This window comes from Chenopodium quinoa, unplaced genomic scaffold (genome assembly GCF_001683475.1).
Source record: "Chenopodium quinoa cultivar QQ74 unplaced genomic scaffold, ASM168347v1, whole genome shotgun sequence".
In the NCBI taxonomy this organism is placed as follows: domain Eukaryota; kingdom Viridiplantae; phylum Streptophyta; class Magnoliopsida; order Caryophyllales; family Amaranthaceae; genus Chenopodium; species Chenopodium quinoa.
This window is the reverse complement of record NW_018742238.1, coordinates 1,560,722-1,577,260: the sequence shown is the minus strand read 5'-3', so window position 1 is coordinate 1,577,260 and position 16,539 is coordinate 1,560,722. Positions and strand designations below refer to the sequence as shown.

The 16,539-nt window shown below is 36.4% G+C and overlaps 1 protein-coding gene across 3 annotated transcripts; it reads right to left on the bottom strand.

Moving 5' to 3' along the window:
• Nucleotides 1–2,279: 2,279 nt before the first annotated feature.
• On the bottom strand, nt 2,280–16,088 carry LOC110735323. 3 transcript variants are annotated; one of them, XM_021915498.1, is made up of 11 exons: nt 15,829–16,088; nt 13,988–14,081; nt 11,545–12,249; nt 11,363–11,460; nt 10,646–10,846; nt 9,611–10,547; nt 8,862–9,350; nt 8,409–8,716; nt 6,073–6,171; nt 5,832–5,984; nt 2,280–4,373 (listed from the first exon to the last, which is right to left on the bottom strand). In XM_021915498.1, the coding sequence occupies exons 1-11, from the start codon at nt 15,967–15,969 to the stop codon at nt 2,607–2,609; spliced, it is 4,992 nt and encodes a 1,663-aa protein (XP_021771190.1). In that variant the 5' UTR covers nt 15,970–16,088; the 3' UTR covers nt 2,280–2,606. The 3 variants fall into 3 exon arrangements, with proteins under 3 accessions (XP_021771190.1, XP_021771197.1, XP_021771201.1); XM_021915505.1 differs by having other exon boundaries at nt 10,646–10,837; XM_021915509.1 differs by having other exon boundaries at nt 15,868–16,088.
• Nucleotides 16,089–16,539: the final 451 nt, after the last annotated feature.

Below are 16,539 nucleotides of genomic sequence, written 5' to 3'. Positions count from 1 at the left end.
CATCAAAATTGACTACTTTCTAATTCTAATTCCTAATATAACCAAATAATGACTTGGGGAGTTGATTAAGTCATTAACTGCACATATTTTTCCTATTGAATCGTTTGTATTTTTTTCTTTTTTTTCCTATTTATCAACCATAAATTTTATTGCGAATGTACATTATACATGTTCTTAAATTGATAATACATACTTGATTGTAACTCATAGTACAGTTCCTGTTGAAATATGCCTTGAATTTGGGCTTAGGAGCAGCGAGCTATAGCTCGTGAGATAGCTCAACAGTTTCGGAAGCATTTAGAGTTGCGACGAATTTGGAGCTATAGCTCTAAGGCAAGTGAGCTATAGCTCGCGGAGACAATTTGGTTCGGCTGGGTTGAGCGAGAGCTCACTCGACAGCGAGCGAGAGCTCGGTCGCGCACAAGTCTTGGAGTCGCGCGTGACAGACGCGCGCAAGTGGTTCAGTTGCGCGCAGAGGGTCAGCGCAACTCACTGAGTTGCGCGCGGATCGAGGCGGTCAACGTGTTTAATTCGTTTTTCGCCTATTTTCGGGATAGCTATTTATAATACTTGTTAGGGTTTATTAGCTTAAGTCTGGTGATAATTGACAATCTGTAATCTAGAATTCCTCAAGATCAATAAAGCTTTTCTCTCGCCTGCCCGTGGACGTAGCCAACACACCGTTGGTGAACCACGTAAATCTGTGTGTTATTTATTTGTTTTGCATTCGTTATATTGTTCTTTCTCACATTCGTTACAAAAGTTTCAATTACACACATCCTAAGGCTGGTTCATTACGCAAGTTGGTAGAACTCCTTAGTTTCATATGAATCCAAGAACCAAAAAAACACAACACCCAAGTCTCACTTTTAAAGCTTGATTTAGCATTTCGTCTTGCCCTTGTTTTACAAAATAAATGGTCTATTCTTCAAAATGTAATTATCAAGTGATTCTCCACATCAACCATTGCCTTTCCCAATTAAATCCTCACATTTTAAACATCTAATTATAATATTTCACTAGCTTCAATCACTAGAAGACAATCTTGTCCACATAGGATGACATACATGATAAGTTGGATAAATCACTCATCAAGGGTTAAAGAAACTCAATACTTCCAGTGATTGTCCCTAGTCCTTGTCCTCCCTCTTGCACATAATTTACCAAGTCAAATCTACACAGCCAAACGAAAGGCTTTCAACTACCTGTCAAGGAAACAGTTGACATAGAATGGATGGAAGGTGAAATTTTTTTAGAGACACGACATACCAAGAAAATGACACATTGTAATTTGGAACCTTAAGCTAACTACATTCCTAGGTCCTACAAATTATATTTAGAAAATTTCAGCGGAACATTACTATTTTCAACCAATTTATAAAAGTAAAAGTATAAAAATAAAATAAAAAGCGACAACAAAAGTTTACTTAAAGACATCCATGATGTGCAAGACATTTTTTGTACAAGCAAGAAATTAATCACTCATTAATAAAGGCACAAATGCAGAATTGTATCTATATACATGATTATTTCAATGAAGGTTTTTGTTAAATGCTAGATTTTAAGTATTATGAACTTCTAGAGCCAACCAAAGTAGACTCCTTTGGTATACGTTTATATTCATACTAATGTCCCAGATTGATTGTCATGCTTTCTTTTAACGTTTTAAAAAGCAAGGGAGTAATATCCAATTATTATTTTTGTTGCTAATGTAAAACTAAAGATCTTTGCAACTAAAAAAATTACATCGATAAACGTAAATGGAAAAATAATTATAAAACATGGGAAGTATTTCGTAGTACCAAGGGAAAGAGAGTATGGGTATTGGGAGTTGGGACGCAGAAGGAATTATTTGAGAACAAGTTACTGTACTTATGCCCTTTTAGCCCAATTCATGAATTCTCTTTTTAGTATGTATAGGTTACATGCAACACAAGACATAGCATGGGCCAATAACTTTACGGGTTATATTCCAAATTCTGATTTGTATTGCTCTTTCGAGGAAAATGCAATCCTAATAATTTGATCCTAATTTTCTAGAAAGAGCACAGGAAAACCATCATTAACACAATAATTGAGTTTAAGCTACAATCCCCTGAAAATGGTTTAACATTTGTGGAGCATCATGTGCCTTACTACTATAGACGAGTTGTTCCTGTTGCTTTCGCAAGAAAAACTATGCTCTTTCTTCACTAAGAAGCCCATTCTGAAAAGTTACCTCCTCTTAGGAGGTCAATAAGGATAGAATAGTTGTGCATAACTACAATATGCACTTAAAATTCGATGATGAAACTGACAAAATAATTCCAATACTTAAAAAGGTTTTTAAAAGTACGAAGTATTATTTACAACGATCTGTTCTAAGCTAAGCCAAATATCCTCAGTTACTGAAGAGGACTTACACTTTTCCTGTTCCTGTGTATAACTGTAACTTTCTCTGCCTGTTAACATCTCTACACTGCCAAAATCATTTACAACGTTCTATTCCTGTCTATACATGTTTCAACATGCCTAAATTACCCAGCAAAAAAATATGTAGCTTGTGAAGAATTTCAGAAGTTTCAATCGTTGGGTCAATGCGCTGCTTCCTATATGATGTGAAGTTACTAAAGTTCTAACCCCTTCTCTCTAGCTGCTTCAACAATAGACCTCTTTTTGGCCCCGGCTGACTGATTAGACAAGGACTTCCACAATTTGATAGAAAATGGAAAAACTAATAAGGCTCTCTGATGGAAGCTCTCTAAGATTTCATGCACACTTGTCAGCTTACCCAGCAAATCTGCAGCTTCCACCCACACATGCTCTGGTGGGAATGGGATGGAATAATAGACGGTGTTGACTAGTAATGAGCTTGCCCAGAACAATATACTGGCAGATTTAGAATCGCTAGAATCAAAATCTCTGCAGACCAACTTACAAACAGAAATCACAAGCTGACAATTGGCAGGCGAAACTTCAAGAATTGCTTCAACAAAGTCCACCATATCTTTTAGCTGGTCAAATTTTGGAGGTAAAAGAGATGAACCAAACCAAATCTCAAGAACTGAATTGACCAAGAAAGAATCAGATGAAATTGGACTCAGCATGTTACAAACAAGTTGCCTTGTTCTAGGTTTTCGGATATCTTGAATGAATTTTCTGATCAATGGTTCCAAGACAGGAATAGCCCGGGCATGAATGATATAACCCTTCAGAATGTCTATCAATCCACGATTAGATACATCCTTCGTCAACTGAGATCCATAATGGAACAAAAATGCTGCATGCTCCTTGACGCAATGCCTTAAAACTTCACCATTAGCAGCCTTCAGAGCTTTGTCAACTGCCACGTGAGCTTCAAGTACATCATTCTGGAATAATTTATAAAGAGACAGATTGAGAAGCCCAAATACAATATCCATATTGCTATAATTGGACATAGTACTCATATTGGACTCCGACCGAGGATCTGCCGATACAATCTTACTGTCATCATTCTCACCATCAACTGATCGATTATGAAGCAGCAGAGGCACCCCAGCTGACTGAAACCATTGGTCCATGATTACTTTTGCCCTATCAGGTCTGCCTTTCTCAAGTGCATACTCGACATATTGATTCCAGACGCACTGACTTCCTGAAACATTTTTAGGCCAACTGCTAACAGTTTCCTCAAATTCTTCAAGTTTTGCACTTTCATCACTAAAATCATGAGCTCTTGCCGAAATTAAAATGAATTCTAAGCATGAAAATTTTAAGGTTTTGTACTTCCCTATAATTGCTTTACAACTTTCCACACCATCTATAGCTTCCATAAGCTTAACATGGTTAATTGCCAATAGATGAGCTGATTTAAGAGTGTTGCTCTCAAGAGATTCACTGTCTATATTCAGTCCTACTGAATCAATAGCCAACTCCATTAGCCTAGACACGTGCTGCTTTTCTCCAACTGTTAAATGGACAGATGGCCACTCTATCAAAGATATATCTTTCTCAAATTCAAACTGCTGCACCAGTGAATCAGGCAGTTTCCTGTAGATCACTAAGTACACACAACAAACCCAGAAGATACATTTGTCAGATATTGTTAAGCATTGAAGAATATCAGAAAGCAAAAGAGAATGAGACTCATCAGAATCTCCATCAGTGTGAACAAGTCTTTCGATCCTCTGAACTGCCTTTGCCAAATTCCCAGACACACAAAAACAGTATAACATCTGCAAAAACAGGTCCAGGATGGTAGCACTTCTATGCTTCAACTGCTCATCATTGGTGGCCGAATAGTGGCACAGCCTGTAGAGTGCTTTTTCATAAGCAGAAAATCGCTCAACTAGTCGTTCACGACTGTTGATATACAAGAGCCACAACTCATATGATACCTCACAGTGCTTGACCTGCAGATCCCACATGAGAGAGGAAACAGGATTATAACTTAAATGTAGCTCCCAATTAGATTGCAGAATTAACAGATCATAAAATCCTATGACTGAGAAATACCAATTGATGAATGGGTGCGATTACAGGAAATCGTATGGAGTATGGACCTGAGTTAATCACACTTTAAAACCATCTAGTGCAGCACTCTGCAGAATAACAGAGAAAGTGCTGCAAACATTACAGATTCGCAATCCCTATTCTATCATTTATAAAAAAAAAAAAAAAAAAAAAAAAAAGTATTTGACATTCAGGGTATTTATACATAATAGTTTTGAATTTCGACAAGGTATTGAAAAATAAATATATGCAAAATTTGCAACTTATCTCCAAGTACCCTTCCTTTTCCAGTTGCTTTCTTGAGGGTATTCTTGACAAATTGATGCTAGATAAGTTCATATGTGCATATCAATCAATCAATTAATCAATCAAAGCCTTAATCCCATAAATAGGGTCGGCTACATGAACCAAAAGTGATAATTTTGAAGTTCAAATGTGCATAATTGCAACTAAATTCCACACACAAACACACCCCTTCCCAGTTGTCTTTCTTGACGGTACTCTAGAAAATTTTAATCTAGTTAAGTTTCATATAAGGAAAAACCAATGGACGATAAGTTTAAATCACTTTAGAAAGTAATTCTATTTAGATAACCTCAAATGCCTCAAGTAGCTGTTTTTCTCTACTATATTCTGTCTCTTGTGCAAGGATGTGCAAGTTTGAGAAAGTGGACAAAAGAGACTCTAAAAGAAACAGTCGAACTCCCTCGTGTAGTTGTATACATACCGAGCCACAAATATATATTTCAGGAAAGAAGAGGGAACCCCCTCCCCATGATATTGTACATCTGATTGTACCTTATATCAATGTTACCTTTTTCCCTTTCCATATATGTTTACAAGGATTACTATGACTTCCATAATGCTGCAGAATCAGCTATATGCCATTCATCACATAATCACGTATATAATGTTTTTAACAAATAACAACCACTATAGAGGTTAAATATGTCTAACAGAAGGATCATCATCAGTAGACTTTACGGAGCAACATGCAGGTCAAAAGTCAATACTAGCACATTTCAATTTAGTGCATGTTTGATATAATCTAGGAAAGGATATAAGGGGAAGGTTAATGTTAACCTTATTAGTTGTTTTGTAAACTTAAGGAAAGGAATTACTTCTAACAAATTGAGGATTGAGGAGGGAAACAATTTTGTTACCATAGGGTTGGGAAGGGTAACATACAAGTGGTAATGGTTACCCTTAGGAAATGGAGTGTGTTGCTCTATCTCTTATACCAAACAATTGGTAATGGAAACTGTAAATAGATACCAATTCCACCACTTAAAAACACTAAACAAACATGCTCTTAATTTCACATGATGAAGAGGCACCCATTCATAAAAAGGACTTACAGCATGAGAGAAAAGGTCATCTTCTGGAACTGAACTCTTCTTGCTGAACACCCCAACTGAGTACTTTGTAGAGTAAAACAGGAGCAGATAAACGATCCAGATAGGCAAGAATGATGGATCAGCTTCAAGAGCTCGAGAAAGCACAGAAAGAGCCTGCATATAAGAACAGTGCAGAAATGCTAATCATGGAAAGAAAGAAACATCAACTAGCTCATTATATTGTAAAGGCTATGGAAAATACCTTTTTCGTACCCTCATTTTTGTTCACCTCCTGACTCAATATAATAAGAGCCATTTCAAGGGATTGGTCATTATCAGCTAAACCATTTCGCAGTGGATTCTAATCAGCATCGAAGTAGAAGTGTGAGGAACACAACCAACAAAGTATTGTTTAAGGGTTATAATTAGTGAAGCAGTAATATAAACATTAATAAATAAAAACCAAAAGTATGATGCTTAAGGTACTTCAAAAGATTTATGAATTTTAGTACTTGGCAAACAAGTAATCTAGCCACAATCCAACTTGCAAAAAGCCAACCAAGTAAACATAATTATATGTCTACAAAATACTTTAACTAATGCAAATATTTATTTTCTGAACTGAAGGAAGCCAGAATTATCGCTGCAGCAAGCAGCTACCAGAAAAGGCAGCAATTCTCGAAAAAGCACATTTAGAGACGAAACACTGAATCATAAGTTCATAGCCCTATATATTTACTCACTAAAAAAGTTTCAGATCATGCATATTGATATCTGGTACATGGTAAAAGTCGTATTCCTCAGGGTTAGATTAACAAAAGTAATACTTCCTCTGTTTCAAAAAAATTGCAACACCTTCTACAATGGACTATATTGCCATTTTGCCACTAATGAGCTGATAGCCGATGATGGAACCAAAAACAGTGTGTTTTCCGTTTCTATGAAGGAAGGATAAAAGGAGTAGATATGAATATTTTAGTAAATTGTTATTTATTGATTATAGCATTATACGCCCAACATATTCCAATCAATATACAAAACAAAGCATTGGCAATTTATTTTTGATTCCCAACCAAAATTTCCAGTACAATTTCCACCGTTATGTGCTCCAATTCCCATTCCCACATAATACTATGTACCCAAAATCTTCATTTCACCTCAAGTACCCGTGTTGGATCCTTGACACTCGGACATGGGTAGGACACTTCAACACTTCATTCTAGGCCAAAATTATACTCCCTCTATTTCTATTTAATTGACACACTTCCCATTTCATGATTAACAAGAGTTTTATTCAGGGAAGAAAAGGTAAAATATGAAAGTGACGTGTAAAAAATATTACTTGTGAGAGTAAAAGTGGCTGGTCCCTAAAAATAGTAAGTTACAAGTGAGTAAATTAAAAAGAAACAGAGGGAGGAACTTTTACAAAACAGCCGACATACCAAACTCTCTGTAAACGATAACTGAAATTTATTCCTCTTTTAAAGGGTGATACATGGATTTAAGCAAATTGTATTACTAGCACATCAATCCCAAAAGAGTTGGAGGGATACAAGCAAGAACTCTACTAGCGTTGATTGTTGAAAATTCAAACAGTCAACTTTTACCAGTTCCACATAATGCAATCACTAAAATACTCCTTCTGTTTTTTTAAGTGACTTTGACCGGCACATAGAATTAGGTAAATTAATTGACTTGAATATAAAAAGATGTAACTAGGGTAGTTGGGGTATTAGAATATCATAAGAAGATAGTGGGGTTAATACTCATTGAAAAATAAGGAATTTAGTGGGTTTGAGTGTGGACCATGATAGAAGAGACATTAAAATGGTGTAGTTCGCCAAAAATGAAAATAAAACACTTAAAAAAACGGCCGCATTTGGTAAGTTTAACACTTAAAATAAAGAGGGAGTAAGAAGGAAAATTAGCAAAATAAAAAATGAAAATCTGCTATTTTGCTATGTGGAACACAATTCCAAATTTAGGAAACAGCATACTATGGTATAAACTAACAAGACTTGGGCTGAAGTATAGAGTGCTGCTAGTGACAAAATATTCAGAGACCATTCCACCAAGCAATATATATAAAGATTTGAATAAATATTTCAAAAGAAATCATCAAAGAAACATCTTCAAAAAATTTTTTTTTTTTTTTTGGAATATTAATTCTTGATTTAAATTCACTATGTGCTTTTCCCACATTCTACAATAGAATATTCCCAAATATCCCACCACAAGATAAACTGTATCTTAATGTCAATATGCTGAAATCAATTAATAGTTGAATTCTGATGTGCAATCACCTAGTATGTATTATGCTACACATCAGATCAAAACTTGGGACTACTTGACCAAAATCCAGTAAATAAATATAAAAGGGCAAGCCGAGAAGAATAAAAAATTAAGGAAAAGAAATGAATTCAAAATACTAAAAGATCGTTCCTCAATCAGCCAAAATTTAAGTTACGCCTAAGTAAAAAAAAAAAGTCGGACTGTAAAATTTACTATGAAGACACATAATAACAAAGACGAATTGGTTATGCTACGCAAGATAGAAGTGATAATTAAAGATAAATGAAAAGGATGAAGTGAACAAACCCCAGAGCCATTTCTACTTTGAAAATACAACGAATGCCCACTGCCACCATAAGAATCAACGCAACCATCATTGCCATGCAAGCAAGGTTCATCCGAAGGAAGGTGTTTTGTGAGGGAGCTTGAAACAGCCAAAGATTGGCTGAAACTATATTTCCCAGACGACCCAAAATCATGATTTTTATGAGAAGCATGGGGCTCATCCTTCAAACTATCCAAGCATACTAGATATTTTGGAGGGGTCAAGACACAAGAAAATTCTGTCTGGTCCACAGGGTTCTGACTATTTGATGCCCAGGCAGACTGATGATCTACAAAGAGGCGAAAATAAAAACCTTCTCAAAATCAAGGTTTAATGTGCTTATGTCAAAAAAAAAAAAATATATATATATATATATACGGCAAACATACATACATACATACACACACACACACATATGCATTATGCATACATACCAATACTATCAGAATAATCTTTTGCATGCTGCCAAGGGCATTCATCATTGTTGCATCTTCCTCGAAGTTCATACATACACAAAGGCCAAAAAGGATCAATCACCGACTTGCTGGTATAAGAGTCAATCTTACCAAAGCCCACACATTTTACAAGCTGCTCAGCAGAGCTTATCATCTTCCAGCATAACTTATCTTGATTTTGTCTGAAGAGGAAGTTATTTTTAGTGCGTGTATCAAAATTGCCATAGTGATGTTCTTTATTCTGCATACTACCCAAAATTGCTGGACAGGCAGCCTTTATTGCACTCCTGAATGTAAAGGATGACGGAATCATAGATGTTGATGCAATATCCACAGAAAGAAAACTGCATTCCTCGGGACTAAAACTACGAGCAGGAGAGTCACTTAAGCAATGCTCTTCAACAACTTGCTGGTTTTGAGTGTTTGGCAAAGTCTTAGATATGCAGTCTTTGGGCTGCTGGGGACTATCTGCATCATTAACAACCAGCAAGCTACTTTCAGTATAGCTTTGACTACAGTTTCCGTTAGATTTTTGCAACAAATTGTACAACTATAATTCTGCTCATCACAGTTGCAATGCTGATTTCTTTTACTAGAAAAAACAAAACTCATATAACCAACCACAAAAACCAGCCTGGCTGGACCACGCCTAGGAACCCACTACTAAACATAACAAGTAAAGATGAGAGTAAGTCTAAAGCTTCTAACTATACAGTCAGTAAAAGTACCATTAGGATCAGAAAGTGAAACACTCTGCACTATCATCTGAGTCTTGGCACCAACGCCTTCCTCTGCAGCCCTATCCACCACTGATTCACTGTTATCACCAATGCTGTTACGCTTTAAAGAACTCACGCCAAGCCGTGAAATCAATTTGGATCTCAGATATTCTTCAAGAAATAATGGATCGTGAGAACCATCTGTTGAGAAGACAGTAGTGGAGTCCACATCTGTATCCTTCTCATTTTCTTTAGAATCTTCCTTTGATCTTAGAATAGTCGCATTGGTATGGAGAGATTCATGGTCCAGATGAAAGGTCTCACAATCATCATCTGGGGACATGTTGAGATCAACCGATGGTGAACGAATGCCATTGGAATCAATATTATTTACGCGGACAAGATCAGATGTGCTAGCATCAGGTTCACTGCATGCTTCAGATCCTATGTTGTGTCCATCCTCATTTGCAGAATATCTATTGTGTGCATCACCATCTGCACTTTGGATTGTTGAATTATAACCTAATCTGTTAGCAGCTTCAAACTCATCTAGCTGATGGCTTGATGGAATTAAATCCAAATTAACTTCAGATATATTTTTTGCCAAATTCCATTTCTCTTCAGCTTCATTATGTTGTCTCGAAGAGTATAATAAACTTGAATCTTCCATCAGACAAGAACGGAGCTGGGCAGAATATAGTTCCCTTTTGCGATAAAGATAAGTGCAACGGGCATTAGCTTCAAGTAGTGCTCTCTGGGCTCTACGATAAGCGTTAAGAGCATTTCTTTCTTCAACTTCACATTTCCACCTGTGCTCTTGTGCTTCTTCCAGCTCCTTATCATGTAATTCCTCCAGTTCGAACATAGACTGTAGATCCAAATCACCACTTCTGAAGGCTTGAGACCTCCCCAGACGGAGTGAGAGATTAGAGTTGTCAATAGGCACCTTTCAAAAAGGCAGTTAAAGTATGATCAGACAGAAGCAAACAAGAAAAAATATACAATAATAAGTTCCAGAAATACTGTTTTTTCACAGGCTCATACGTCAGGAGTCTCAAACTTGCTATTTGATACTTGTAGAGAGTGCGCCTGCAAGCTACCATCAGAAGTAGACTTCACTTTCTTGAGAGCAGATGTAGCATCACAATGATCATTGACCTTGTCCTTGTTGCTTTCTTGTATATCTTGGTTTGGGGCAGATCTTGACGGCTGATTCTTACTTGTCCCACCTGGATGCTTTGACATCTCAAATACAACATTAGAACCAATTAATGAGGGGAACAGAGAGCATTCTAGCTATAAATTTTTTTTAAAAAAAAAAAAAAAAAAAAAAAAAAAAAAAAAAAAAAGACATATGAAGTGTGCGCGTGTATACACACATATCTCCATCCTATTTTTCTCGACGATGTAAACGGTGGCTGTCTCAACTTTTCAGCCACTAAAAAAAGATGGTGAAAAAGGGGAGGTTTTTGGTTAAATTATATAGGTGATTCGCCACAACCGCCATCTTGTGCGTGGTCTTCTCATTTTAGACAATCCCTAAAGTTTATAGCTACAATTTACTAATTATGGATTTTTAGATCAGAGCAGCAGGCTCATAAGCATGTACTTGAGACAATCTTGCAAAACTAATCAAGCAATATTATGTACTGACTACTTTAGCTAAACATCTAACTGTGAGAACAAGCCATACTTCTCACATAGACATCATAGATAGGTTTACATAATGACATTCATATTACTAAATCATGTCCAACTTACTGATCTTTTTAAAGGGTCAGTAGCGTTCATCAACGATGCATTTTGCTTTGGCAAAGAAATCCAGTCTGACAAGCTACAACTAACAGTCACACCGGGAGCTGCAAAGAGATCACCAAATAGTATTAAAACATAAATATATATATATATAAAGCAAATTTTAAAAGATATATTGGGGGGCTAACCATCTGTTTTTAACCGTTTTCTATCAGGTTGTGTCGGTAAATTGTCAGGTACTGATTTGCATTTCCTTGAGGCTTTTCTTTGGCTCGAGGTATTGGTCTCTCTATAAGACTCAGATACATTTTCCTTATTCTGTTGCACCGATTTAAGCTTTAGTTCATTTTCACGTACTGCGATCTGATGGCGTAGGTCTTCAAGCTTGCTATTGCTCATGTCCAAGTTTTTGCTGCATCCAGAATCCTGGCTTGCTAAGCTTTTTCCAGTAGCACTGGAATTCTTCAGCCAAGATTTCTGCTCAGCTAATGCAGATGAACCACTTTTCACGTTGGATTCATTAATTTTGGTCATCGATGAAATATAGGGGCGACTTGAAGGCACCTTTCGAAGCATTGCCTTCCCTTCATTTTTTGCAGTCTTGCTGACAGTTTTCATTGTTACATGTGGCAAAGTAGGTGGTCTTCTGTTGCTGTTTAGCACAAGTGGAGGTCTACTACATGATGATGCCTTTCCGCTTCTTTTTTCTTCAACATCACTACCACTATCATCATCATCTGAGAAACTAATTACTAGATTATCATTCAAACCTCGAGCATGCCATCCAGAATTACTCGGCTTTAATTGAACTTGGTTCTTACTAAATCCTTTACGATAAGGTGTCTGGGCCTGACTGTGAGCGGATCCTCCAGGAGTTCCAGAGGTCAACTTTCCTACCAAAATTCATTTTGGTAAGATTTGTCAGACATCAGATGACTTTACAATAACAAACTTATCAAAAAATTCAACTTCAGGAGATAATATCTTAAGTAGGATGAACAAATTGAGCTCTATTGCCACCAACTAATATGAATATAGATATAACCAGGACATTTAGGTCACAATGAAATCTTACACATCAAAGCCATGATTCACATACATTGCTTTACCCCACCCCCCTCCCTCTCCCAAGAAAGATTTGCCACATAAAGCTGAGCAGCACAGATTTTTAGGGACAATGGTATACCATTGAAAAGGAAACTTCCAGCATTTAACGCTTGTAATAGTTAAACAATTAAGCAGCCAAATGTAAATTAATGACTACAGAAAAGGTACTAATTCAGTATATGTTTCATTACAGTATCTACATAAATCTTCTGGTTATGAAGTAGAAGAGCCAGTGCCCTTTCAAACCAAGGTTCCAGCAGAAATAGCCTATCTGGTATTCTAGGAACCCCCCAACGGAATTTTGTGATAGTTTGGCAGTGAATCCAATTTTATAGAAAAAGATATAACATGCAAAAAGAACGTACTGATCCTCCAAGAGAGGCAATTAAACTTTAGCACTTTCGACTCAGGCATGCTTAAGCATCAAATATTGGCATGAGCAACCCAACATCAACATATACATAAAAGGCAAGCACTATCGCACCCAAATATTTAAAAAATAATTTTAAAAAAGCATGTGCACCTACCAATGCTACCAAAATAAAGGCGTGTACTGATCTGCCACAAAACAAGGAAATAAAACAGGTACTTGACATAAAACTCCAAAAGTAATCAAAGCCAACAGACAAGCTTTAAGGCATGATGCGCTGAACAAAATTTTAACAAGCAATTCCTAACAAGAAGAGAAGTATATCCTGATGCCACTAACTTGCTGAAGATAAAAGAAGAAAATAATGCAACACTTAAGGCACAAGTCTCAAACTATTAGAATCGACATTTCAACCAACTGTATCTTCAAAGGACACTTAACAGGACACTTTAAAAGAAATTACCAACAACCAAAGACTTTGAAGATTATTTCCAACCACAAAAGCTTCTCTAGGGAATAAAAATAATTAAAAAGTGATTTTGTCTTTGGTCAGCTAATCCATGCATTTTCTATTGCAAAAGATAATAATCAACTCAAACAACTGCATATATTCTCAAAGACAAAATGGTCCAAAAAAGAATTTGAACAATCACTCTCATGCATCCCAAAATGAAACATAAAGTGACACATGAACATACAAATCAATTTCAGCAATTTTATTTTAAAAGTACACCAATTCAGCACCATGGGTGAGGAACAAAATCACATTAGCCAGAAGCTACCAACTTCAGGATCCAATCTCAACCTAGCACAACTGTAACTTGCACATCTCAATGACCTTTGAAATTGCAACTCCTCTAACAATCCAATTAATTTGAACCATTGAGTACTTTGCAGTGTTTACTGTTATCTTGGCTTCGTCTTCAAGTTCAGTTAATTCATTGGAAATGAGCCAATCAACAGTGAACCTCACTCACAACCCCCTTTACAAGTATTATAGAAAGGGTTCAAAAAAACATGAAGTAGTCTAACCAAGGGCAATACCTCTTCCATTACTGCAACATTTTTTAAATCCGTCTTTTAACCCCAGTATTGTTTCAAGATAGTAGGACCCAGTGAAGTTGAAAATTTGGAGCACAACAGGTAAAGCCTACCTGAGTTAACACCCTGCAAAGATGTTATCATTGATGATGGTGCATTTGGAGCAGACCCGGATGGAGGCGGTACGACAGAGCCAGTCACAGGACCCTGAAAGACCAGACTTTGTAAATCAATTTTTTAATGCAGTATAGCCTTATATAAAAACTGACACCAGAAAACAAAATCCGAGATCACAAAATTGAACCAATCCAGCCTTGCTAATAACACGAATTAATCTGGTACACAGTAAGGAACAGAGATATCTCATTCACATGGAACAGGAAATTTTCGCTTTCAGCAAATTGTTCCAGAGATCCCGAGTCTTTTCATCAATAGGCCATGAATCAAGAGTTAATTAAGTTTTCATAAATTATTACGAAATTACTTACCCAGTTTCCAGTCTCCCTACGAAGTTAATAGGTTAGTCAATAAACTAATTAAATTTCTAAGCTCACTATATCCAAATTTGGAGTGGAGGCATTCAAATTTTAGATTGTTGGATCCAATCATTTTTTTTAAGTCAATATATCCGTATACAAAAACATGCCACTCAATACCACAAGGTATCTGAATACGGCTTTAACGCATTTAATGAATTTCTAACAGGAAACTGAAATCACACGTGATGCCATTACCTTCCACGTGTGATAAAAGTTTCCCTTTCCCTATAAATGAAACCTTTCACTTTAACAGAAAACTGATTATACAAAATCTTAAGCTCCTGTTTATCATCACTTGCATTTTAAGGAACACAAATGATACATAAGTCATTACCACTCTACAGTGGGAGCATTAATCCGACCCTGAATTAATTTGCCTCCCAAAAACCACTAATTCTGGCGTGCTTATTAAAACCGCTAATCAGACACGAGCATCTCCTCAGAAGGATTCCTCAACATATCAGTAATTTTAGTATAACCACACACTGATTCATTAAGTTCACTTTATCCAAATTTGGAGTGGAGGCATTCAAAGTTTAGACTGATGGATCCAATCATTCTTTTAAGTCAATCCATCAGCATACAAAAGCATGCCATTCAATACCATGAGCATCTGAATACGGCGTTTAACGCATTTAATGATTTTCTAACAGAAAGCTGTTATCACATGTGATGCTATTATCTGCCACGTGTGATAAAAGTTTCCCTTTCCCAATAAATGAAACCTTTCACTTTTAACAGAAACAGATTATACAAAATCTTAAGCTCCTTTTTATCATCACTTGCATTTAAGGAACACAAATGATATATAAGGTGTTAAGACTCTACAATGGGAGCACTAATCCGACCCTAAATTAACTTGTCCAATCATACAATGCTCCGAAAAAACACTAATTTTAGGCCTGCTTATTAGAACTGCTAATCAGACACGAGCCCCTCCTTAGAAGTATTCCTCAACATAACCGTAATTTTAGTATAACCACTGATTAATTAAAGTCCAAGTATGGAATCGAATTTACGTGTAACATTGTTTAGAAAAAAATTTCGATGACACTCGATCAAAATACTCCAACTCACTAGACCCTGGCGCCATATCGAAACCCTAGACCACTTCCTCCAAATTAAAAAAATAGGCATATACCAACATTTTACGAATGATTAAGCAAGAGAAAATAGCGGAGATCAAACGTTCAACAAATTTAATTGCAAAAATCGCAAGAATAAACGAAAATTCCAGCAACAACAACCGCAAAAGCAAGTGAAGCAGCAAATCGAAGTACAAAAAAAGCACAAAAATCAGCGAAAATCAAAATTAAACAACAAAATGAAATAAATTGAACTAAAATTGAGCAAAAAAAATTTGAGAATAAGAATTAAGGAAGAAGGAAGTGATATTTTTCGAGGAGAGAGAATACATCGTCGTCAGATGAAGTGAGCTCTCCTTCTTCTCTGACCTTTGATGGATGGTTTAGATTACGGGTTTGAGGAAGAGCAAACGTTGTTGAAGCAGACGCCATGGATTTAGCTCGGAGTTCATCTTTGCAATTGCCTTGCATTTCTTTGACTCCTCAAATTCTCACTTTCTCTCTCTTCAAAAGTTCTGTGAATTGTGGGTGGGAATTTGGGATATGGCGGTAGATGGGCTGCGATGTCTTAAAACTCAAAAATAGGGGAATGCCAATGTGTGAAATTGTATATACTCGTATTCTACTGCCAAATTTTGACTTATGAGTTACCCCGTACAAGGGAGGTTCGAGCCTCACTATCTGTACAAACTATTTCGGTGAGACTCACCCATTATAAGTTAGGTGTGTAATTCGGGTTGGATCCGAATAGCTCCGGTAAAGCGGGTGGATATCCTAAGAAAAAAAAGAGTTACTCCGTATGAGTATAGCCCAACTGCTAGGTTAGGCTCGTGCATCGCATAACCTTAAGATTAAAATTTCTACTCATATATAACTATTTAGAAGTGGAGAATAATCAGTGGAGAATAATTAGAGGAGAACAAACTTCAAATACTCCCCTCATAGAGTGTCACATCAACAGCTACGTGACACCTTATTAAAGTTAAAATTATAGTTATTACAATTTTGATAACATACATATCAATCAAGCATGAAAAAAGA